At 48.0% G+C, this 25600-nt stretch overlaps 4 protein-coding genes across 4 annotated transcripts; 2 read left to right on the forward strand and 2 right to left on the reverse strand.

Annotated features, from left to right (window-relative positions):
- Positions 1 to 3506: 3506 nt before the first annotated feature.
- Positions 3507 to 5737, forward strand: FMAN_04618 (uncharacterized protein; the record flags this gene model as incomplete). The annotated part of the gene is made up of 2 exons (XM_041828652.1): positions 3507 to 4518; positions 4596 to 5737. 2 exons carry the CDS (start codon positions 3507 to 3509, stop codon positions 5735 to 5737), a joined length of 2154 nt encoding a protein of 717 aa, XP_041679494.1.
- Positions 5738 to 9443: 3706 nt separating this feature from the next.
- Positions 9444 to 12413, forward strand: FMAN_04617 (uncharacterized protein; the record flags this gene model as incomplete). The annotated part of the gene is made up of 6 exons (XM_041828654.1): positions 9444 to 9626; positions 9697 to 9824; positions 9877 to 9941; positions 10005 to 10367; positions 10418 to 11654; positions 11705 to 12413. The coding sequence occupies 6 exons, from the start codon at positions 9444 to 9446 to the stop codon at positions 12411 to 12413; spliced, it is 2685 nt and encodes an 894-aa protein (XP_041679495.1).
- A 1838-nt stretch (positions 12414 to 14251) lies between these two features.
- On the reverse strand, positions 14252 to 15286 carry FMAN_04616 (uncharacterized protein; the record flags this gene model as incomplete). Its single annotated transcript, XM_041828655.1, has 1 exon — positions 14252 to 15286. One exon carries the CDS (start codon positions 15284 to 15286, stop codon positions 14252 to 14254), a length of 1035 nt encoding a protein of 344 aa, XP_041679496.1.
- Positions 15287 to 18619: 3333 nt separating this feature from the next.
- On the reverse strand, positions 18620 to 20243 carry FMAN_04615 (uncharacterized protein; the record flags this gene model as incomplete). Its single annotated transcript, XM_041828656.1, has 3 exons — positions 18620 to 19352; positions 19407 to 19544; positions 19591 to 20243. The coding sequence occupies 3 exons, from the start codon at positions 20241 to 20243 to the stop codon at positions 18620 to 18622; spliced, it is 1524 nt and encodes a 507-aa protein (XP_041679497.1).
- Between the last annotated feature and the right edge of the window lie 5357 nt (positions 20244 to 25600).

Raw genomic sequence — 25600 nt, forward strand, 5'->3', positions numbered from 1 at the left:
TTTTATTATTTTTATTTCTCCTAACTGAGGATTGATCATACTACAGATGGCAACTAACGACAGTAAGATGGGCCTCAAGGAGCAAGTTAATATCAGATCTTAATAAGGTGTTAAAATAAACTTAACGAAGGGTATCCTAAACTTATCTTAAACTTATAGAAAGTTGCCTAAGTCTTTTTTATCATTTGTTATGAGGACGTTTTTTTTAACCTCCCCTACCTAGACAGGCATGATCAAAGAACAACAGACCCACTGTTACAGGCGGGCCTAGGCTCAGGTCATCACGGACCAAGGACCCATACCTATACGGGCCAGGCCTTTGGTTACGTGGTGGAAGGGTATTTTTGGAATATTCTTAGGTCTCAGGAATATGAATGTCACTGGGGACAGAAGTGTTTGTGCTGAGTATACCAAAAAAGAACAAGAATAAGGGAGGGAAAACGTTGGGAGGAAAACAGGCAAAAAATGCAGAACTTAATGAGTCTTAATACATCATCGAGAATAATAACTACATATTCCCATGCCTAGGGCCCGAGAGTGGCTAGATGTCGATCTTCTCTATGCTTTACATCAGATTGGTTGATTAACGTGCAGCTCGGAATAATATTGATCATCACCTAAGTTAGTCTCCCACGGATACAAATTCCAAGTTATCTTACTGGCATGTGTTGATAATGATGGTTAACCTTCAAACTTCATCGGGCTATGAGACCATGAGAGTCCATCAATAAATGCCAAGCTTTGAATCGAATCTCAGCTGTTAGCCCCGATTCGTCAGGTCTGCCGTGGCACATGCGTGCTCAGCGACCCCGGTCTAATTTCCCCGATTGCGTTGCTTCTTCCGTTGTTTGAATGAGAACCATACTTCGGGGCCCGGGCCACACCCACCCATGGTGGGCCACCGTTTTCTCCTACCATAACCCACCACTTTGGTCCTAGCAACATCAAGAGAACAGGTAGCTTAAGACAATGCCTACCTTAGTATAGTACGGAGTACATACGTAAAACTATTAAGCCGGGAACATGGATTCAATCATGCGTCTCAGTGGGCTTGACTGTTGAATGAGATGCCGCTGAATGACTCCTGTTTCTACGGGTTAAAGGGGGTCGTTGTTGTTTTTGTTCAAATATTATTTTCAGTGACTCATCGATTCCCTCGAGTTCGTACTCACAAAAGCAAAAAGAATAGAAGCTTAGATTTTGGCAAGAGGCAAGAAGACTTCCTGGTAGGACTTCCATCCTAAATAATAAAAATATTTAGGTAGATTTAGGTAGATTTAGGTAAACTTAGTCTAGACTTAGAAAGCCTTTAGACCAGTTATTTTTATCCCTCAGGGAAAATCTTTGGCTTTTTCTTGTTCCCTGGGGGTCTGGGTTCCAGTACATATGTACTTACATACTGTGCACATCAGACCCTGGTTTCTAAGCGCAGTTGTGGCTCCTGTGGGCTGGATGTTTCTTGTTAGCTGATTGCTTTGCTTCCTCTTAGGGGTTACCTGGTGTTGAGCGTGTCCTTGACGAGTGCATATATCAGATCTGGCCCAACGTTATGCTGTACCGTGGTTCAAGCCCTGTGCAACGTGACCGCTGTAGTTGAACAGTCCATCCGTGAGATGTTGTTGGTTGACCACCAATTCTGGATTACACCAACCAGAGCACGACTCAACTGTGGTATGCCCCCTGCGGCTCTAAATACCTCCGAATCATGTTTCTTGTCGTATTCCGTGGGCATTGGCTAATAAAGTGATGACCCTACTGATCCCACCCATGCCGTTATGTCGTACGGCTGCTCCACGTTGATTGGCCGGTGTCTTTGAAGCGAGATTATCTCCATCTCGGGCCTCTTGTCCATGACCGTTAGCTCATTCATAACCGCGCATCGTCCAGTTTAACCTAGGCATGATCACCGAATATTGACAGGGGAGAGGCACGCAATTCGTGAGGAACAGAGAGGGAAACGGGAAAGACTGAGAGAAGAATAGGAATAGCTCCAGGTACCAGTACCACAGACTACCTACTACAGTAGGGACCCATGCACCACACACACGCACGACCTGGAGGAACGCTCTCAGAAGGTCACCATGAGTAGTACCCCGTACCCTGAGGAAAGGTCGTGTTTGACTTGTGTTCTCGGCCTGTTCCTGTTTCCTTGTCCCGCATCAATTTTAGTATAGGCGCCTCCCGTCGTGTCTTGTCTTGTCTTGTCTTGTCTTGTCTTGACCTTGTCTCTCTTGTTTCTTGTCTCTCTCTTTTTGCTCTACTTGGGCTTCTCTCTTTGCTCTTGCTACCCTTTGTCACCGACCGTAATACTCTCATTTTTTTTGCTCTGTTGTCTTCACCAGTCACTCTCTTTGTTCTTTTTTTCCTGAACGACATCGCTCTTTTTGTACCATCCCTTCTGAGACGAATCTGGACGACCAAAAATTACGACGTTGACGACGACTCCTCAACTAGCGCTCGTGTTTGTGCTTGTCGCCATACAATTGTCGATAATAGTAATTGGAAATTGAGATTGAAAAGGAGGGATAACCAACAACCAAGAAATCGGGAGGATCATTGTCGCTTGTGCATACCTACCCACGCAAACAAGAAAAAAAACTGGAACAAAGCAAGCCCATATCATCAGAGCCAACACTCACCTCGCAATACAATATCGCCAATCACGATAGCCCTACCGCCCGTTACCTTTCGGGATTATATCCATCAGATCAACGTCGCCGGAAGGATCACGACCAAGGCATCGTTCATTTATTTGTTGCCGTATATCGACTTTGTGTGTCGTATCGACCTGGAAAGAAGCCTCAAATCAAGGAGTCAAAGGACCGAACAACGACGGAGCAGGATTGCATAGGGGCGAAAATATCTCCTAGATTGAGCTTGGACCCGTCCTTTGTCCCTTCACGACATCATACCCACATCAGTCCAATTCTTTGCCTGTTCGTGCGTGTTGATTAGTGCTTGCGCGTCATTGTTGGAGCTGTTGCCATTACTCTTCGAGTCGAGTGCTTTAACGATCGATCATGTGCTTTGTTGACGGAAGCTGATACAATTTGCACTCTGTTTGATTCCAGAACCGACACAAGAAACCAGCCTCTCTTGGGAAACTAATAACACTTATGCAAAGAAAGAAAAAGGCAGAAACACTTCTTTTTCGGAGCACGCACTAGCGAATACGATCACCACATCGTGTTCCGCATTGGGGTCAAATTCGTCTGACCTTGTCCCCCTTCAGCGCAAGGAGCCACTTAAGTCAAAGTCGTGTTGTTATTTTAGGTATCCTCCTCTGAAACCGGTTGGTGCGTTAGTTGGCTAGGCTGGGCTACGACGTCGGGCCACCTGTACGCAGCACTACAGGGCCACATCCACTAAAACCAGAACGAAGCGAAAGTTGGCATTGGCACCTCTCGTCACCTGGATTGCAAGTACTGTAGTGTACTTACTTCAGGTTCATCGCCACGTTCTCAACGGGCCACGCCCGCGGCCGCGTCGCATCCATACCCAATCCAATGACTTACTCATCCAGCCGGCCTTCACTCGCTCAGGCCCTGGATATGGGTAAGGAAAGCAACAATGGGAAAATGGATACGGATGTCGATCCTTTGCATTCAAACTTGGATCCTTCAAAGTCACATTCCCTTCCTACTTCGGATCTGTCCGTCCTGAGTGAATCTGACCCTGGTTCTATTCAACAATCTCGCTCTTCTTCGCACCCTCGCTTCCTACGTTCCAGCGAAAGTGAAAAGGACATCTCTCCAAACCATCTCCACCACGCTCATCTCCAATTGTACCAGCTCGAAACCGTTGATGACAGAATCGTTGACGAACCAGCCGAACAGAGCCATCTACAGCTCCACAAGACCGGCCACCACTCCCACCACTCCCACCACCGTCTGCATCGAAGCAAGTCGCCGGCCAACCTCCATCTTCGTGCTGCCCAGCCCAACCACGTACACGCCATCGCCGAAGCTAATGCCCTAAAACCTCGCGCTGAACAAGATCTCGTTACCCAAGTTGTTCAGACTGTGTCTGTTGTTCAGGTCGTCGATTCTGTCGGATCGCCAATCGAAGTCCAAACCCATTACGCACCACCTGCTACCGTCGTCGTGGATTCTGCCTCGGGTATCACCGTCGCCGCCATTTCTGACCCGGAACCCAAGATCTCCGTGGCGGCCGTGGCGTCGGATCCGGCTGCGAGCTACAATGTTCCGTTACCTCCGTCTGCCCCCGCCGCGACCGCCGTGGAAACACCTGGGTTGACCGACCCATCACCGTCTGCGCCTGTCCCAGATGCGACCGTATCCGATTCAGTGCCCGAGCCTGTCAATGACACGACGTTGCTACCCACTGCCGATTTACCATCTAACTCGGTTCCTCCAACAAATGAGACTAATGGATCTGTGACGTCGACAGATCCTGATACTTCGAGCCACGAAACAACGTTACCAGGCGCCCCTACTACTGTCATTGACACAACAGCCTCGGATGTTAGTGGGTCGGGGACCGCCCTCGTAACTACCGGTACGAATATTCGCCCCTCCTATTTATAGTTTGAGTTTATGACCAGGCCATGTGCTGACTGACATCGCTTGCTTCAGATGACCTGACCGCGACAACAACCGACATCCCTACTTCAATAGAGACTACATCCGACTTGACCTCGGAAGCGACGCAAGATGTCACATCAGAAGTGACGTCTGATAAAACTTTAACAGCTACTACCGACGTGACGCATGCAGAATCCAAGCCTTCCACAACCACAATACCGCCAACGTCGAACACGGCTTCACGGACCCGCAGTTCTTCCACTGTCCTGGTGGTATCTTCGACCTTCGTCACCTCTTCCATCAACCCTAGCGACACTTCAACGTACACTCACTCTGACTCTGTGTACTCGAGCATTTCGGCTCAGGAAACTTGGTCTTCTGGCTCGTGGGGAGACGAAGATAATGAAGGAGGCAGCGGTGCCGCAACAGCTGATAACCAACCACCAGCGGCGACGACCACTTCGAACTCCAACAACACCGATACTGGCACACTCTCGCCTCAGCAGAAGCAAGTGATAGGTGGTGTCGTGGGAAGCATTGCGGGCGTGGCGTTCTTGGCGTTCTTCGTCCTGTTTGCTCTCAGGTACAAGAAGAAGCATCCTGGAGGTGGCATACTCGGTGGGAGTCAGTCTGGAACGCGGTCAATTGGTGGCCCAACATCTGGGCCTGACGGTAATAGTGGCGCATCAATGGCCGAACGTGCTGGGGCTTCTGCGGCCATCACTGCCGCGTTTGCGGGACTGATGGGTAAAAAGCAACGACAAACTTCCGAACTGGAACCTGTCAGTGAGAGAGGGTTCTACCGAGTTTCAGGAAAGAAGCTTCCTTCTGTTCTTCAGGTTGGTGGTGATGGTTATTCTGATCCGCGGACCGAACCCCCCTCGACTGGCCGAGCGAATCGAGAAAGCGTCATGAGTGGGAACTCTGACTACTGGAGAGGCTCTATGGCATTTGATCCGAGTGACCGGGATTCACCTCACCTTGCCCTTGGATCACCAATGCGGCCAATAAGTGGCGTGCCTGTAATTCGGTCCGGTCCAGCCCGAACACCTGTTACAGAGTCGAATCCTTTTACGGACCCGTCACGACCAAGACCGGATTCTGATGCTCTGGGAGGCTCAACAGGTGGTGGCTCCATTGCATCTCGTGATGGATCATTTGGCTCACCATCACGGTTCCAGGAGAGAATCTGATTACATCACTATCCGCATTTGCGTATTGCTTTGATTGTCCTTGATACCTGAGCGTTCTGTACCTGCTCTGCAACATGAGCGATCTTACCATATATTTTTAGCCTCCACTGCCGCTACATGAATAAGCTGCAACTGCGAACTCACGGTCATCACATACTTCTTTTTCATCATAAACTTGGTCGCCGCCACCTGTACCAAGTGGCGCACGAAGCATATTGTTTGGCGTTTAGCGGTGGTCGTCGCACTACTACGGATTTCTTCGGACGTACAAAATCTGAAGATATGGGTTTTAGAGGTGGAGTCACATGTATAAAGAGGAGGAGGACATTTTTGCCACAAAACGGAGGAAGCTGGGCTGATTCACCTGAAAATTATATACTATGCGACGCTTGATGGTCCATTCTCTTCTTGACTCTCCTTAACGACATTTTTGCAACTATATTGCTGTTTTTCTTCGCTTCCGACATTACGACCTCTACTGGGAAGGGGATATATATCCCTGGATGGATTTGCAAGCTGTAGACAAAGGATTAGAAAAGGTTGAGAGGAAGAACTAGTCTATATAATAGGCTTGCTAGCCATGATTTGAATAAGATATAAAGGCCTGGAAGGCTTTATTTGAGAGACGATTGTCGTTCATCGTGCCTTGCTGGAATTAGATCTATTGATGTAATCTATTCAATCTCGATTATTGAATGCATGGAATAAGATACGGTTCAATGAACTGCTACGCTTGGTATTTAATATGCGTTGGTAGTCACGCTTGGCTCATATTCTCTGCTGTAGTATCCGTAATCCAAGCTATTATAATTACCTAGTTTGATAGCTGATCCAATTTCGAAGCATATGGCTTCAAACATCCATTATCCTCTTATGAGCTCAGAGCTCTTCCTTACACCTGGGCTAGGTGAGGAAAGAAACTCAGAACCTTGATCCGAAATGATAGAAAGAGTTAGGTGACTGATTATAAGTTTATGATACCTTTTGCTGCTGATCCTAAATGACAAAAAGATTTAGGTAACTTATTATAAGTTTAGGATAAGTTGAGGATACCTTTTGCTGAGTTTATTTCTTGCTCCTCGAGACTGGGGCAGTCTCATTAGACTTTCGGTACACATCGGCTGTTGCTTATCAAACACTACCCGCGGCGAATCCGAAACAAAGGGTTGGGGGCCCTGAAAGACGAGGCGAGTTCCTACGGATGACGGATTTGCAAGAAACATTCAACTGCCTTCTTGTAGGTAGACACCACAGTGTTATAAGGAATCCAAGCGATGGCCTCGAAATCCATCGTCAGTGTAAGTAATGAGATTTGTATCTTGACATGGGCAACGGCTTTGGCTCCACGATATTGAATATTATTAATTAATACAGTGGCCTGATGAGCCTAAATTGCCCGCGCATTCCACCAAGAGTTAGCTGCTTTCTCTAATACTGTTACGAGTCAAGAAGGAGGTGTTTCGGGATGCACAGCCCCCCTTGGGTTCGGATGAAGCGACGTATTCGGGATGGACGATCTCTTTCCAGTTGAAATTGAATCCACTAAAGTTGCCAGGCGTTTGGAGAGCCGTTGACATTGACTAGACCAGGTAGGCTGACACAAGTTGGCATGGGTCGCTAGATAAAGTAGTTTAGCTAGGTTCCAACGGTTGTCTGTGTGTTTTAGGTCTGAGACACGTCATCAGGGGATCAAGGTCGCATACAGATTCTTTGTAAGATCGGGGGCCAAGAGAGACGAGCGATAACAAGTCTTTCCAGTCTTGACGCCGAGATCAATACTGAAGCCTGTCTGAGAGGTATTGATCATAGACTTGGAGACCTACCTCACCTAACTATCTATGTAGCCCTGACGGCCACTTGACGGATATAAACCCTGAGATGAACAGCATGTTTAACGCCAATGTCGCTACTTTGGCTGTCAATATTTAGCAAGGTCTACTAGGCTGAAGCCATACTATTTGCGGAAGAGTGGCTTGGCTACGCTGGAACGAGTAGAAGGCATCTCGATTAACCTACCTCAGGTAGATAGAAGACATACAAAGTGCCTGCCAATCGAGTAATGCCCAAATTCAGAATTGCGTTATAGTAAGATATAGTAGCATGCAAGTAAAGGGTGTATGCAAGGAGACTTGATCCGTCCAGAGAAGGATTCCGGGTCATGTACCCTGTTCTATAAACAGTTGGCTATTCTCAGCGACCCATCGCCAAGAGCAGAGACGAATTACAGTGGAGGCCTTCAGCAGTTAAAATTGACTGCCGTAGAGTCAGGGGTCCCTATGGCGATCATTTGCAGGAGAGGTGGAATATGTGTTTACACACAAACCTGTACATCATGTCATTGCTTGCAGCAGAGAACCAATTACCAAATGACTGTTTATTCAACTGATCTGCGGCTGCATTAGGGCATCCCATAGATTCCTATTCTAAGGTATTTTTTTTTAGGATGATTGGCTGATACGATTAGCTGAAGCCAATGACACCGTCTTAAGCTACTGAAGGGAGTGTGCATTGACGATTGCCGGCGGCCTCGCCTTGATGCTCAATGGCAGTTAAATACCTACTACCTTAGGTACTAAAGTAGGTATATATTAGTAAGAAGTCTCGAGACATCATACCCAGGGCAGTGAAAGAAATACTTGGGCAGGCCCAGGATGATTTGTGACAAACTTGGCACAATCTTTGGCCGCTTGTTTTTCAACAACCTCCCCTCCACTGATTGAGGGTCTCAAGGTCCCATCTTCATGCACCACCTACCTAGGAGTGACAGGTAGGTACCTACCTTCTTCATTCGAGGTCGTTCCCGGATTCGAAACAAATACCCGCGCATTGAGTCCTTGCCTTCCCCTGCGACTTCTCTTGTCTCACCGGTCCAAGTTGAGCTTAGCAAGGTACCAATTGGTAACTGTAGCAGGTTCCAGTTCCAGTTGCAAGTGCTAACGGATACTTGACTTGCCGGTTCATGCTTTGAATTTGTCATTATCGGTTGACTCGGAAGAATGAAAATTTCTTCAACACCACGATCTGGCGACATAGACTTGGATTTGAATTCCATCATTATCTTCACCTTCGTCGCCGTCGCCGTCGTGACTTGAAAGTCGACTCCCCCCTACTGATATCACTTCACTGCTCAGTCAGTACCCGCTAGAGGAGTTCACACCAAGACAAACCCAACCAAACTCCGCCACCCCACTCCATCTCCGCCTCAGTCTGACTGTGATAGTCATAGAGTCGGGTCTTAACCAAGCTAACGTTAGTCGACCGCAGACTTGACCTGGTCTGGGTCTCTAGGAGCTTTTTAGCGCACCGGCGCCTCCAAATCGCCCACCTCGGCTTCTTCCTTTTCGACTCCGTCTCCTTGCTCCTTGTCTGAATTATCATACCTTAATAACTATTAGTGATCCGTGGGCTCCGATCTACGATTTACCCCAACCAACAAAATATTCTTCACTCCACAGCGCCGGCTTCAGCTCCAGCTCCAGCTCCCACTCTCCGTATCGCACAGATGATCTCACCGTGACTGAGACTCTCACAGCCCAGCCTATCGCACTATAACTGTTGCTTTGTCGCATTCCAACTCTCGTGTCGCAAGGCGACGACTCATTGCCGCTGGATTGACCCACGGGACCGCCGCTTTGCGAACCTCGAGCCGCGATACTCCCACTTCAACCGACTATTTTAATCAGAGAACCCTTTCAATTCGAACAGGATGGACCATATGGGCTTTCAGGTCCCGGGCATGGCCCCGCCGATCATGAATCAGCCGCCGCAGGTTTTTGGTGGCTACGATGGCATACCGCAGTTGCCCCCAGAGATTGCTGCTCAGATGTTCAACGATTCGGCTATGTTGCTTGAAGATGCAAACGACCCCAAGAGAAGGAGAATCGCTAGGGTATGGGACCTGGGATAGATCCCGGCGCAACCGGTTTTAGAGTATTGCGTGCTGATCGGAACTTCAACAGGCCTGTGATATGTGTCGGAAGAAAAAGATCAAGTGTGACGGCAAGATGCCTTCTTGTACCCACTGTATCAACTATAAGACTGAATGTGTCTTCACACAAGTTGAGAAGAAGCGTGCTCCTCCCAAAGGGTATGACACTGGACCTCATCGCGAAATCATGTGCTTACTGACATATATGAAGTGCCAAGTACATCGAGGGACTCGAGAACCGGCTGAACCGTATGGAGCATCTTTTGAGACTTTCTGGTAAGGGGTTTGAAGAATATGCTTTACTGACACGACCTCGTTATACTAACCTTGTATATACAGGCCTCCTCGACGAAGATGATGATGACCTTGGCGCGCTAGAGAAAAGGTTACTGGAAAGACAAGAGAAGTCGAGACAGATGTCAATGCCTGCGGCATCCAACCCTAATTCACCATCTCAATCGACATCCGGCCCATCGGCTGCTGCAGATGGGGGCGAGATGACCCCTCAAAGCTCACTTACCTCGCCCAAGGATGATAAACGCAAGTCAGCAACACCAGCTCCGTCGACAGCTCCATCGACAGCTCCGGCACCAGCTGCGAATGTGGACGATATCAAAAAGGAAGACCAGGAAGAAGTGGAGGCTCTTTCAGAGTTGATGTGTTCTTTGGTAACAAATAATTTTGGAGAGACCAGATACATTGGTAAGTTACTACACTGTATATGTGTGAACACCTTTACTGATTTACTGCAGGATCGTCATCTGGCTTCTCCATATTTTCACCAAAGGGCGTTTCGTGGGTAAATTCGAAAACAGGGGATGATTCTTTTCAACGGACCATATCGGATATATCTGTCGATGACCACAAATGGACTAACTGGAAACCTGAAGTCTTTGGCGACCTATTTCAACGACCGATCTTCCGGCCTCTGCCCCCCAAGCCTGAGGCACTTTCACTTCTCCAGGACTTCTTCGACAACTTCAATTGCATCTTCCCCCTATTTCATCGGCCGACATTCATGCACCTAGTACACCTTCAATACTCATCAGACCCTTACCAAGGCTCTGGATGGTGGGCTAGTCTCAACTGTGCGCTCGCGATTGCCCATCGTTTGCGAGTTATGAGCAATCTGGTACCACAGGATGAGGACGAAAAGGCGTGGGGTCACTTGAAGAATGCCATCGGAGTGTTTCCCGAGCTGACCATGCGCAACACCGATTTGTTGAGTGTCCAGGCTCTCCTTGGTATGGCTTTGTTCTTGCAAGGAACGCCAAACCCTCAGCCCACTTTGCTGCTGGTCTCAGCAGCCATGCGCCTGGCGCACAGTATCGGTCTCCATAAGCGCGGGACTGGTTTCAACCTAAACCCCATAGAGATTGAGCAACGGAAGAGAGTCTTCTGGATCGCATATATGCTAGACAAAGATCTCTGCCTCCGAGCCGGTCGTCCACCTGCCCAGGACGATGACGACATGAACGTTGAGCTTCCGGATGCTGACCCGGAGGACAACATTGGCAATATCCCCTTGGCAGATGGCAAGGGTAAGATGAATCTCTTCCGGGTTATGTGTGAGTTTGCCACTATCGAAAGTGAAGTCTATAAGAGGCTGTACTCTGTTCAAGCTACAAAGCAATCAGATGGTGAGCTACTCCATACCATTGGCGAGCTGGACCACAAGTTGGAAGAATGGAAGGATCGCATACCGATTGACTATCGGCCCGAGCACGACATCAATGCCTCGCACACTCCTCTGATTCTTCACGTTGTCATGTTGCATCTTACCTATTATAACTGCCTGACAACCATTCACCGCATGTCAGTTGCCCATGGACTCTGGACTAGTCGACTGGCCAATTATGCCATTCAAGGTCTGAATGCCCGACCACTCAACCCGCGGGTGTTTTCTTCTGCAGCACTATGCACGGCTGCAGCACGAGCTTCTGTCTCGTTGCTAAAATATGTGCCTCAAGGCGATTTTGCCTGCGTTTGGTAGGTTTCGAGCTCTCATCACACTAGCGATACACTAACATCACTGTCAGGATGATTCTTTATTTTCCTGTTTCTGCACTGGTGACGCTGTTTGGAAATATCTTACAGAACCCACTCGATCCCCGAGCAAAGTCAGACACTCGACTCATGAACATTGTGGTCACCTTCCTCTCCATGCTTGGACAGGAGGCTGAACAGGGCGGTGTGCATCGAATGCTCGGTATATGTGCTGAGTTTGAGCGTATAGCAAAGGCTGTAATCGACAAGGCTGAAAAGGAACAGTCTTCTCGACGCAAGCGTAAGAACCAGGATACAAATAAATCATCTACCAACGCTACTACGGCTACGGCTACGGCTCGACAGCCTAGCACTGCAGAATCAGCAACAACTACTTCGGTGTCTTCTAATTCTCAGAGAAGATCATCACAAGCCCAACTATCGCCTCCCCAGAACGGTGCTTCGATGGGACAGTTCTCTATGGGTAGTCCAATGAACGACCCTTCTCCTTCGGCAATGTCAGCTGGTTGGCCTCAAGAGTTCCCGGTGCCTCAGTCGGGCGATTTTGACTCAATGAATTATGGCGACACAAACATGAATTCATCCCCGCAGATCCCAGTAGCGGCATTCCAGCAACCCCTTCTTCCGCAAGACCTGTTCTCTCTGCCAATGACGCTAGATTGGAGCTGGGCTGAGATGACTACTGGCGCATACCCAACAGTTGAGAACGGCAACTTTGGAGAGGACTGTAACAATTGTTAAAGGATTTGAGAGTAGTGGGTGGCAATGCATTTTGAGATGCATGTATACCACGTGGTGAGAGGATGTAATGGCTGGGTGTAACGAGATATGCGCAATGATGCTACATACAAAGCTTGGAAGATGAGCGAGTATTGGTTTTTTCCCTTTCAAGTAACTACCTAGATCTGTTCTTTTTTATTTGCACCGGATACATACGAATACTAGCAAGCGATGAGTGTTAATGGTCAACCATCTTTGTGTACGGTCAACCTGATGAAACACGACCTCCTGGCTCGAAGCTCGGCTCATCCTCCTCACTCCCGTCGCCCCCTAGGTTGAGGTATTCTTCCTTGTTATCGCCTTCTGCATCGTAACTGAAGACAATTGTACGGAGTATAAGATCTGAGTCTTGCTCCTCTCGGTGAGTCGTCTTTTGGAGTTTTGTTCCTCTTCCTTTTTTTAGTATGGATCATGCGGCCCCAATCTGTAGCGTTGACTGTTGCTATATTGCGGTCTGGGTGTAAATCTGCTACCTCGTCCTCTTCTCCTGAATCTCGCCTTTGATATAACTGTCCAGCTCCTTGAGGTCTTTTTTTTTTTATTTTTTTTAAGCTAAAGCCCCAAGGTAGTGCCGTGACTGTATCTATTTTGTCGAGGGCATGCTGACTCCTACTTTGTGATATCGATTGGTGGCAGTTGTAGGATCTCCTTGGATCCCTCGGCTGTTATTCACGTCAGGATTATCTTCAGGATCGCCGAATATTTCTTACTGGGCGCGTTTGACTGACTAGAAGCAGCGCTGTTGAAAAGCTCACTGGGAGTAGCATGGGCTGACCAGCGATGTCGAACTGTGTGTTGAGAAAGGTGTTCTGGTGGCTATGAATGTATGCCCTTACTTCTACTGATGAATAGCTTGGTTGGGTTGTATCCTTCTTCTTTGTCGCATCTAATTCGTCGATGATGACTATTGATACCATCTTGCCTTCTTGCTCGTAGAGGTCAGAATGTCGAGGCAGATGCCCATCGTAGGGTCGGGCAACCTCTAGTCCACGAAGGCGAGGTAGTGACCGATGAAAATTTGAATTTTATTCGAACCTATCATAAATATTCTAGACCTGTCCTAAGCATATCCTAAATATCATCAACTCGTCAAAGGAGCTTCATCCCTTAGGACTATCTCCTGGGCTCAGCATATGCATATTCTGATATGGAATGCCTGTGATGCTCAATTAATCTACGTATCTGTTTTCTTCTTCATCTTCTTCTGGCGTTCTCCATCATGCACACCATATAATATATTCGATACTTTTTGCGTTATTGTTGTAGTGTATGCCCGACTTCACTGTTGTAGCCGTCCATTGATGTTGGGATAGTCAACAACTTGTTTTGGTACGAGGTGAAATGGCATAAACAGGTCAAAAATTATACCTAAACCTTCTAGTATCTTGCCCAAACCCCTGACTATTGTTATCACCACTGCCCAGTGTCCGCGCCCCTCGTGCTAGGCCGTGTCGTCTTTTGAGAGAAATAAGAAACGTCGAAACATGCCTCCCCTACCCCCGAGTGACTGGCCAACCTTACCCATATGCCGCCTCTCTCCTTTGCCCAAACGCCATGCTCGTTGGGACGCACATGTCATGTGTCCGTCCCCTCAGAATGCAGAAGAGGAGGGAAAAAAAAGAAAACCCAAGATTGAAGATCAAAAGCCGACAAGGCTGTCAAAGCAAGGAGCACCGAGATTTTTTTGTTTGTGTAGCGTGTACGAGACCCAGGGAACAATGGCCTGTTGGAATCGTTTCGTAGTGTGTATACAAGTCGTGAAACATGAGACATGACTGGGCATCTACCGTCAAGATATTTCATGCGCCCACCATGCCAGGGCCGTAGCTTTGCTGGCGCATAGCACTCGGGTATGGCGAGGTGTTTCCCGGGTTCTTCTTGCGTCGCTTCTGGCCGCCCTCTCCCTCTCCCGTTGAGTAGCCCCCTTCCACGGCTGTGTCATCGTCAGGGTAACCTTCACCATAGCCCTCGAAACTGCTATCACCATATGTTCGCTTCTTCACGTTACGCTTTGGTCGGTTTGGATCGTTTGCTGAGGGCCCCTGAGCCTTTAGTCGTCCTACTGCACCAGGTACGTTGAGCGGAGTGTTGGGAGCGGTAGGTCTCGCTGACGAAGTTTGCTTTGAATCCAGGCCGGGTGACTGAAGTCCTAATCTTGAAGTATCCCAGTCCTTCTTGCCTATAGGTCCCTTGGCCATGGTTACTGCTCGTCCTAGGGTGGATAGACTTGCTTGTGATAGCCCGTGTTTGATGTTTTGACCCTTAACTATCGTATTATCCCAATCCTCATCAGGCATGTGCAGGATGTCGAAAAAGTCGGGTTTCTCGGCGTTAGAGTCCTTGTCTGTTACTCGCACTTTCCAGTTGCCGGCAATACCTAAGTTCTTCATATGGCCTGTGTAAGATGAACGCAATGCGTTCTTTTCGCCGTTTGGCTTCTCCCGAGCTACTTCGGCGGCGAGCCCACTGAGGTTGAACATGTCATAAAGATCTTCCGAGACGCGTGGTAAAGATTCCGGATGAGGAGTCTGGCAAAGAAGGTATTTCTTCCCCACATCGAGATGCAGGTCCTCAATGCCCAGCTTGCTTTCCTCGGTGTGAACCTTCTTCTGCTCGCGGTCGCCACTGTCATCCACAGAGCGCTTCCGCTTGTGGGGGGAGTCGTCGGTCATTGCAAGGTCGTGATGGGCGCTTCCAGTGACGCTGTGGGCGGGAGTCGGCAAGGTGGTTGGCGTGGCTGTGGAGGTCATTGAGGTTGTCACGCTTAACACGGGCTCCGAGGTCCCGGAGGAGAATTGCGATGGGCTCTGGGGAGTCTGAGGATGGAACGACATCGTGGACGACTCCACGAGGGAGATTTGTGGGCGAGAGTCGCGCCGGTCGTCGACCGAGAGTCGCTGCGCTCCGCTTCTCTCTTCAGCCGAACGTCATGCACTGCACTGGGTTTTCCTCGGGACTCGGTGAGCGGTGCCGGCGCGGCGCGGGCAGATAACAGTCTTGTAGTGGTCTTTGCAGAGTTCGAGGGAAGGAATCGACGGATTTTTAGGAGAAATGGGCGAATGTCGCTGGCGCAGAGCGAGGGTTTGACGTCGAATAGGGCGATGTTAGGTTGGGATGTCGGAGGTTGAATCAGGGTCGGGGGCGAGAGGTGAGGTGTGGACTGTGTGGAGTGTTTGGAATGAGGGAGAGGCAGAGAGTGATTTGAGCCTGAAAGACAAGGCATTTTGGTGAGGTGGGTCTGCCGGTTGTCAGTCCTGTCAGCAAAACGGCCAGGCTGAGGTGCTGTTCACTGGCTACCTAGACTAAGGGCTCTTTCAGTGGCCTTTCGGCTCACTGACCACTTCTCGGTACTATCATCCGCTAATCTGAGTGGCTGGCCTGAACCTGGCAGCCAGAACAAAGACAAAAGAACGTACTCCGTACATACTGTACATACAGCCTTCCTGCCCGAGTGATCGCAGCCATTCATTGGCTTGACTTCTGCACTGTCGCATTCAGCTCCACAAAGACGGTGACACCGAATCACGTCTCGGCCTGTGAACTGTGTCGGAGCATACCAATCTTGAGTTCTCATATCAGATTAATAGTTAGTTTGTATTAGTTCGAACAAAGCAGCATCGTCCTGACAAGTTTGTGCTCCCTTTGGTCTTTCCCTATCTTGTTCATTCTTTAGTCAACACTTTGAAGGTAGTAGTGGCAAGCAGGTAAGAGTTTGTGCCCAGGCAGCTCAATAAGTAGTAATAGGTCAGCAATAGTTGTCTAAACAGAATCTTAAGCCCGAATACCCTGATGACATGGAGATCATTGAACTGTCCATCTTAATCGGGTCAAATGAGTGTAAACATATCGTATGATCATCTAAAGACCTTGGAACTCTCTTACTGACGTAGATGTGCATGCACGCTGCACAACAGCCTTTTCGCTGATAGTTTATCAACCAGGAGAGAAACCCTGATTACACAGTAAGCAGAAATTATCTTTATGCCAGAAGGAACATAGAATAATTAGTAGTTAATTTATAAACCGATATCCTAAGCGATAAAGATTTAAGGAACTTTTATATAGCTTAATAGGTCTTTAGACAGTTAGTTATTGCTAGCACTGTGACTAAATAGATGCGAAGAGTTCCCCTGCTCCCCGAAGCCTGATAGTTTTGAGGGAACCAACAGTTGGACATTTTAAATGGCTTTTGGTGTTGTTTGAGATGATGATGCTGTTGTATCTCCACTACCTGGGCACGGCCGGGAGCGGCTGAATGATAGCATCACGTGACTAAGTCGCGTTGATAAGATCTCGTTCAACCCGCCAAATTTTTCCCTCTTCTTTCATACAAACAAGACCACCACCATCCCTCAACAACTGTCAGCTTGCTCGATCCTACACTGCTGTAACATCTTGGGATGTGTGGTCGAGAGCACACTTCAGTAACCTTGCCTAAAACCATCATCACGAGGGCCCCTTGTGCGGCTACCATGATGTGATGATGACCTGATGCAAGTGACATATCCTCAACCTTTTGGGTCATTTATTGCCTCACTTCAAAGACAACAATAGAGACTCATTGACTGGTCCATTGACTGTGATATCGTGCGCGGCGTGAATCACTATTGTATCTATTTACCCTCAACTACTCCTCTGTAAGTTCCGATAATGATCTGGTTCATGCTATCGGTACCGTGATGACGCCCAACATCTGGTAAACCTAGTAGCCTTGTCTGTTGTTTCCAGTTCGATGTATATCATCACTGGTAACCGCCTGGCTGCTGTTAGGAAAACTGGCTTGTCTGACTTTAAAGAGCTTGCATTAGTCTCCAGGGTTCTGTTCAGAAATTGAAGCAAGGCTAATTCTTAGCATCTGCTAGATCCCAGATCATCACTACATATTAGTACGGGAGGTTAATTCTTTCTATGATACAAGACAATTTTTGTATATGTTGTTGCTTTATAGCATTGCTACTTATTAGCAATTGACATCGCCCTCAAAGAGCAAGCAAGAAAACCTCAGATCTCAACAAAAGATGCCAGTGATAAACTCGCGAAAAAGCCCATTAAGCTTGTAATGGTCCATCTAGATCTCATTGTCATGCAGATATGTGATTGTCTCGCCTTAGCTGTTAGAATGCGACTGGCCCGAATTTGCTAGTGTTCGTGACCGAAAGACAAGTTCTAAATAACATTTACTAGTTAAAAGGGTTCTGAGCGATATCTCATTGCACAACCGGGAGATTGATCAGGTATCATGTCTCCAGCTGGCTTGAGTGCATCTCGGTTCAGGCTGCCATTGAGGCCGGTAACTTAATGATATTGACGAAATAAAGCTTTGCTGCCTGTAAGGCAATGAATATTTAAAATTATAGTAGACTTAGAGATACTTGGCTCCCTTTTGAGGCTAATATATAAACTTGAAAAAAATATATATTAGATAAATATTTCTTAGAATTTATATTTATTCTTTAGAATAAGCTATTAACGGTTATGCTATATAGGCTAATTACCTAACCTATACTTAAGAGTAAAAAAATATTAGACCTTAATATAGAATATTAAAATAAATACAGTAAAAGATATCTTAAATTTATACTAAGTTACCTAAGTCTTTTATTATTTAGGGTTAAGATCCTAAATTCTTTCCCTCCCCTAGCCTATATTGAGTATATTCTTACTATCAAGTTGCTTAACCAACATCAAAAGGGAACAGAAACCAGTCTGCCCAAAAACATACCAAAACAATGATTGCGCCCTCCACTTTTCACTAAATCCCAGCTTTAGATGCAACATCATGCTATTTAACTTACTCCCTGAACATAAGAAAGAGTCATGATCGTTACCAGATACCCAAATCATCAATTCTAGATAAAACATCATACGCCCTTAATGCACCCGGTGCACTTCGTAATGCAAACTAGACTAAAAATTCAAAGAGAGGAAAGAATTAACAGAGAACAGTAGGTACTGGAAATAAAAGAAGTAAAGGCCAAATCGAACAGTGTGAAGGAGAAACATATACTCCCCTATGAAGGATCCCAGACGGCATATGGGCTAGGCATAGAGTAACGACATTCTGTAGAATTCGCCCACAAGCTGTTTGAAGTGTCGGCAACTTGAAACTGCTAGACTAGGACTTGACTATTGGAGTACACTGGCCACGGCCCCCCCATCGATGGCCATCAGATTTCTGTTCTGTGGATTTGGTTCTCGGGAGGAGCCCTCGAGCCGGGAACTGAGTTTGCATCGTAGCCACTCATGGCAACAGAGGGGTTGCTGAGTGGCGCAGGGTGGTAGACAGATGGGTGTCGGTCTGAGAGGTTCGGGCTTGTGTTCCCCCCTCTGTAGGAATAGTCAACTACATCACCTTTCCATGGCATATTGGGTCGCAGCGGCGACTGTGAGGATTCCGATCTGGCCCTGCAGAGGGGATCGCGAAGCAGAGGAGGCGGGATGGGTTGGGGGCTCGATCGGTGAATTTCAACAGGAGTTCCAAGCCCATGGTTTTGCGCAAATGGGTGCGATGTTCTCGGGCTGCCTGTCAGAGGGGCTGCGAAGTGGCCGCCATATGGATATCGGTCACTCGGAGCTGGTGAAAGTGGCGATGCAAGACCTGAGCTTGTCAAACTGCCGGCCGGACTGTAGCCCATCCCACCAAATCCTGGGGTCATGGTGGTCGGAGAAGCATGTTCGCTTGTATCATGCCTTCGTCCGTCGACGATCAAGGGTCTTATCATGTGCTGGGCATACGATTGTGTATTGAAATGTCCTGGTGAGGGCATAGGGGCATTCATGCCATGGACTGCTCCGTAGGGGGAATGAAGTGCCTGGACGTTGTCGAATCCCTCAGGGACTGCTCTCATCTTTATCATACGATCGCGATCATCAGCGTTCAGACGCTTGATTTTGGCACGTCTGTCACACGGGTTAGCGAGGACTATGTCGGCAATTAGTGTGATGATTAACTACCTGTTCTGGAACCAAACTTGGACCTGGCGCGAACTGAGGCCAGGGATCTCCCGTGAGAGCCGCTCACGGTGTGCCGCATCTGGGTGAGGCTGTTTTGCGAACTCACTCATGAGGAACCGCGTTTGCTGGTGGGTGAGTCTAAACCAATAAGCTCTTGCCTTGAACGAGCAGCGCGTACACTGACCTAAATCGCTTCATCTTACGTCGAGCAGCCGCCCTTTCTGCTGGAGTTTGGGCTGAATGCTCTCCCTCCCCGTCAAGCATATCGTCATCATCGAGGTCGTCCTCCTCTTCATCCTGTGGCGAGTCGATTCTTGCTCTTTGGCTGGATTGAGTGGACGAGAGGTCGTTTGGTTGGCGACTTGGTGGCACGAAAGTACTGTTAGTGGCAGTTTTCGGGGTACCGATCAGCCCTAAGTTAATCATGTCCTCCATATCTGCGGTACTGGGTTTCATCCCGTAGCTATCATTTTGAAGGACCGAGTCCCTGGGCCCTGGCAACGACATCCTACCTCGGTCTATCGTCTGGAAAGGGGGTGAGTACATCTGAGTCGCCCCGGGTCTCATGTGAATTCCCAGAGCATTGCCTCTGTTTTCTGCCGGGTGGCGCATTAGGGAAAGTCTTGAGGCTTCGTTCCGTGGTTGATGTTGCTGTGCAGGTCCACTACCACTGTGGGAAGTAGTTGGATTGTGTGCTTGCCAGCTCAAAGGGGCCGGCAGCTCGACATTGACATCGTAAGGATTAGACATGCGAGGGCTTGTAGAAGTAAGAGATGCTTCGTATCTGCTGAATGGCCAACGGCTATGCTCTGTCTCGTACTGCCTTGTGACAAGCATTTGGACGATGTGTTGAAGGGGGACAAGCCCAACTTAAATGAGAAGAATGGTCGTGAGACCGACGACTGTAGCTAGACAGGTACACCAACACAGTGCACCTCCAATTTTTCTGTCTTGCTTTCACGGACGGGTCGGCCTGCTGCAGAAAGGTTGAAACCACTTCCGAGATGGCAACGGAAGGACGAACAAGGGCGTGATAGTTTAGCGGCGAGTCAGCATATCACTGGATTGGAAGAGAAGGAATGTGAAGAAGAGGTGATCCTAAAGTAGGGACGACGAAATAGATATCGTATCCTAAGGCAGGGGCATAACGAAATGATGGTGATGATTTAAACGAAAGACGCTGAGACCTGTGGTCTGGGTATGAAAAGAATGGATAAGAACATAAACCGCAACCTGGAGAAAGATACAGTTGATATGTCTTGGATCGGAAGGAGTGATATCCAGATTGTTAACAGTTCACATTGGCGCTGGGCTTGGGATGGATATATGAATTCAAACTGGTAAGTCAAAACACGCCCAAGTTATGGCGGAGTCAGACGAATGAAGCCGTCGCTGCCATGTCCTTGCCCAGGGGGCCGAGCAAGGTCATCACATTTCGAGGACTTCCCCTGTCATGGAAGGTGTAGAATAAGAAAGCAAAAAGTGTGGTGCTTGCCCACGCACCCATGGACCGGCCTGCGTCAGGAGTGAACACCAACGACTAACAAGAGGTGGGGTTAATATCTGATGCTGTCTGGCGGAGAGTTGAACGAGCGATCCGTTGCATGTCTGAGCTCTCCGGACAGGGTTCCATATCGGAGATACTTATCCCACTCTTTAATGCTACATACGCATGCTAGAACTGCAGAAACAAGCTTTCGAGCTGATTCATGAGCTTTCTTATGGCATATTGGCGACGAACTGGGCCTGACAAGTCTGTACTATGGCGATGGATAGCGAAATGTGTCGAGAACAAAACCAGACCGGTTGAGGTGCTGAGGCATCGATGCTGTTGTTCGTGACTGGGCCTGGACGTAATTGACACAGTCAGCAAAGATGCAGTGCCGGGCTAGGTTTCCTCTGAAATTGTTACTGGATTTTCTGAATCTGAGTCGATGTTGCGGCTTTAGTTAGTGCATGTTGCGCATAACCGTTGTCGCGGCTTGTGCGGGAACGAGCCAGTAGAGTCTTGACAGGGGTGTAGGGGGGGCGGGGGGTGTGCAATGCCACACACTGTGGGTAGGATTGGACATGTAATCTTCTCCAGGATCTGACTGGCCCTCCAAGATTGCAGGGGTATTTCATGGGAAAAGCATATTTGGGCGGGAGGCAAGGACGTGTGTTGAATGAAAGACATGGGCAAGATGAGATGAGGGACTATTGGCCAAGAAGGCTGATAGATTGTTACAGGAAGAAGGTGGATGAAGGATGGGGAGATCGTAAGGATGATCGTCCTCTACCCTGTGAGATATGTAACAAGGCACGTGCAAGGCTGGGCCGTGTGATGGTATGAAGCGAGGTGAGGCGAGACAAAGTATCAAAACGACGCATCCATCGCTGGTCTGACCAGATCAGAGATAAGAGTTAAGACATTGTTGAAGGCGGTCGAAATGGCCGCCTCGGAGGCATTCGCAAGTAGGGCAAGAATCAGCTAGAGGCTGTCATATGTACTTAGTTTGTAGCTGGGCTTGTTTCGACCTTCTCCAACCAAGTCTGACAGATGACTAAACTGAACCCCTTGTGTTTCTGTTCCAAGTTTGAGATTGTGGGGACGACGAGCAACAAAAGTTCAGAGACTCCGCCAAACAATCCATGGAAACGTTATTGTTAGGACGGCACTTGGAGTCCTGACCGGGGGTGAAAGCAGAATGACAGGATCAATCCAGAAATTACTGCGTACGTATACATACATACACACATACATACATGGAGTGCGGTGTAGGGCCAGCCTGACGAGAGAGGGGCGGCACTTTGGTCGACTCTTGCAGGCATATGGAAGTCTCTGGTGCTCGAAGGGAGACAACAGTAAAGCCCATGTGATGTCGCGGGTAACGGAGCCTCTCTTGAGCCTTTGGGATCCTGTCGAAGGGCTCAGGCAGATGCTATTTCTGGTGGCTAACAATGAACTCTTGTGACTTGTGAATTGTGCGGGTAAGACCGGTGGGATGTTTTGTCGCTCCTCTAGTTGTCTGTCACAGGCGATCATCTGTGCTGCTAAAGGAATGTGGGAGTGGCAGCGGTTGCATTGACTCGCGGGTATCCGTAGACTACATGGAACGACTTCATTGTTGGTGCCCGTTCCGTCATGCACTGGAGCAAGCATGGACGTGTTGACAAACCACTACAAATGATAGAAGTCCTATACATATCTACCGACCGCAAGGTCCGCAGTGCAGATTTTTGTGGTTCATGTGAGTCGGGTCTGAACCTGCGATGAATATCAGTGCCGTTGTCCAGGCGTTGGTTGTTCGCACCACTTGATCTTGAGATGGACTGTGACGCGACAGTGCTTGGTTGAAGATTTGTTGGTGGTGTGGCGCGATAGGAAGGGAAACCTGGAAAGACGCATTGCCGATCATTGGGCCGTTCCTGCCTCGATCCTGACAATCTAAGTTTAGCAGGCAACATGTTTTGGATTCTGACAGACATCAATCCAAATGCACTTGCTTCTGCTCCGTGCCTACCTACTAACCTTGAGCACTCATCAAACCTGAGGTGGGCAGGGTACTATGGTAGTTGGGCAGGTGTAGACTTGATTGATTACCTTAGTACCTACCTACCTCTAGTACCTTGCGTCGTGCGGGCATAGACAGGATGTAGCTACGAATTGTAGTACTGTCCCTACATACTATATCGTATTAGATACCGGTACCGGTAGACTCCTCCTAACATACCTAGGTACCTAGTACTCATCTGCTCCTGAAGAACATCAAACAACCCGACAGCATGCTTTCTCGGCGCCTAGTGTACCTTATTTCATGCGATGCCAGGTGCCCGCCAACGGGTAGTAGTGCTGTCCGGGATCAGGGATCGTGTTTAGCCTTGTGAGCTCGGGCCTAGACGTTTCATCCTTCGACTGGGCTTGAGCTTTTACACATCCGTCATGGATTGACGCTGTTCCTGATGTGATCAATACTTGCTCAACAGCATTGATGACGACTCCAGCAATCACTGAAACGACCCTTCTTTCTGCGGCATAGAAACACGGGCCGTATTATGAGCCTCAATCTTCCGTCTCTAGCACCAACAAAAGGCCAGGCTAGGACCTTTCATATCTAAAGCCCCAAGATTTCTCAAGAGTGTCTTCGACGTCCACATTTATTGCCTGACATGGGGTACTGCAATTACCGTTGGTGCCAAGGTCCCAAAGCTTAGGAACAGTTCTAATTTGCCGAATACCACATGATTCTCAAACTGCCGCTCTTCCTTCCTGTCAAACGGGGTAAGACGAAGAGGTTACCTTACTAACATGAAAGCTTTGCTTGTTGTCTCATTTCCTCTGAGATGAGCCTCTTATATTCGCAAGGAATGCTGACCAAACTGAGTCAGGTTGAGATTGCACAGCATCATCGAAACTAGCATTGACCAAACTGCTCCAGAGGTGTTGCTGAGACAAGTTTTGAGTCTTGACTTGCCCATAGCGCAGCATGGGGAACCAGAGAACAAGCTAACATCTCGTAATGCAACGGAATCTTGCTGATCATAGTACTATTGCGATCACATATAGGTACGGTTCAGTGCTCTGTCAGTAGCCGAATCAGGGTACAAGCTTGATCATAAGCGAACACAAAATGCAGGATAGGCAACACTAACATTGAAAATGTCGTTACTCGCACTACATTGCAAAGTCGTTCTCTTGCTAAAGTGCCCATCCCGTTCGCACGGTATCCAGTCGGCTCCATGCATACTTTCGCCTCAAGGAGAGAGCTTCGAGTCGTTTCACAAACTAATCACTTGGCTACTGTCGGGCAAATCTATGTTGGGAAGCAGTTAGAACGCCCATTCCACAAATCCATTCATCGTTCTGTGCGGCTGCAGAACATGAATATTCATGGTTATGGAGACACAACGATGCACCTGGTTCAAAACGGGCTCTGAGCTCCATTGTGGTGGGCTCTTCCGGAAATATTCGTCCATCAACCAGACTTTAACAGCCACCTCAAAAGGGCGATTGATTTGCAGCTTTCCGTATGTACATACACAAACGAATATGTTACAGCCACACCTCTTTTGTCCCCAGATTTCAGGAGTGCCTGCTCCGCCTTCGATGAACGGGCCCTGGGACTTTCAAGACATGGATGCTTGAGTACCGAAGCTGACTATCTCTTGAAAACAGAAAACCTTCATGATTAAGGACCCTTAGGCAGTCCTCGGGGAACAAGAGAATATTCAAGACTTTAGAAGAGGTTGCTAAAATAAACTTAGAAAAGAGCTCCCTAAGCTTAGGTATAATTGTCCAAGTCTTTTCGCCAGTTAGGATGAAGGCCCTAAGTTTTCTTACCTCCCCCGTGGCAGTATGATCTCACAGGATATGATTAATCATACCTCGAATCTATCCAATTTGATCAAGCACACAACAAGAACACAACACATATTTTCTTCTGCATCTACAATTTTTACAAGCGCCTACGCGTCGGTATTAGAGTTAGAAGACTTTAAAGAGGTGAGCCTCTACTGTCTGTAAAGAGGAAAAAAATAGCCATGCTCGGTCTTCAAGTTGCGAATCTCCCGTCACTTCGTGTCGTTTATTACCGTGATTGAGAATTCCGAGTGGGATCTTCTGTTAGTTCCACTAACGTTTTGACCAGGATGCCAACGTTCTTTTTCTTCGAGAACCTTATCCTAGCCTAGGTATACTTTGGGGGCCCCTGCCAGTAATCACCTGGCCTGATTTTAAACTGTTATTACAATTCTTCTTGTAGGCAAGTTTGCGAGGATAGATCCTCAGCAGGCTCAGAGAATTTGCTTTGGGGATCCCTGGAAGCCGTATGTTTTGCAAGTCCCTGCCTGAATTCTCCTAAATTTACATAGCCTTTGTTCAACCGCCCGAAACTCATGTCCAGTCTCTTAAACTTATAGTTAGCTGTACGTACTATTATAGTAGGCTGCTCTTCTTGTTGTAAGGGAACACCAATCCATACGGTGATGTCGTAACTCTTGAACACCATTAATCTAAGTATTCTCTAGGCTATGCGCATGAGTCAACTCTGCTGTTTATTGGCGGCCCTCTACTGATCGGGCACTAACCGTATTTCCCGTGTATATGTACGCTTTTATTGCATTCCGTTACCAAGATATCTTGTGAAGGAGCATAGTAGAGTCTTGATGGTCCCAAGACCTTGTTCTGGGACAGGAGGTGTACACCCTTCAATCTG

The sequence above is a fragment of the Fusarium mangiferae genome (genome assembly GCF_900044065.1).
Source record: "Fusarium mangiferae strain MRC7560 genome assembly, contig: FMAN_scaffold003, whole genome shotgun sequence".
Lineage (NCBI taxonomy): Eukaryota > Fungi > Ascomycota > Sordariomycetes > Hypocreales > Nectriaceae > Fusarium > Fusarium mangiferae.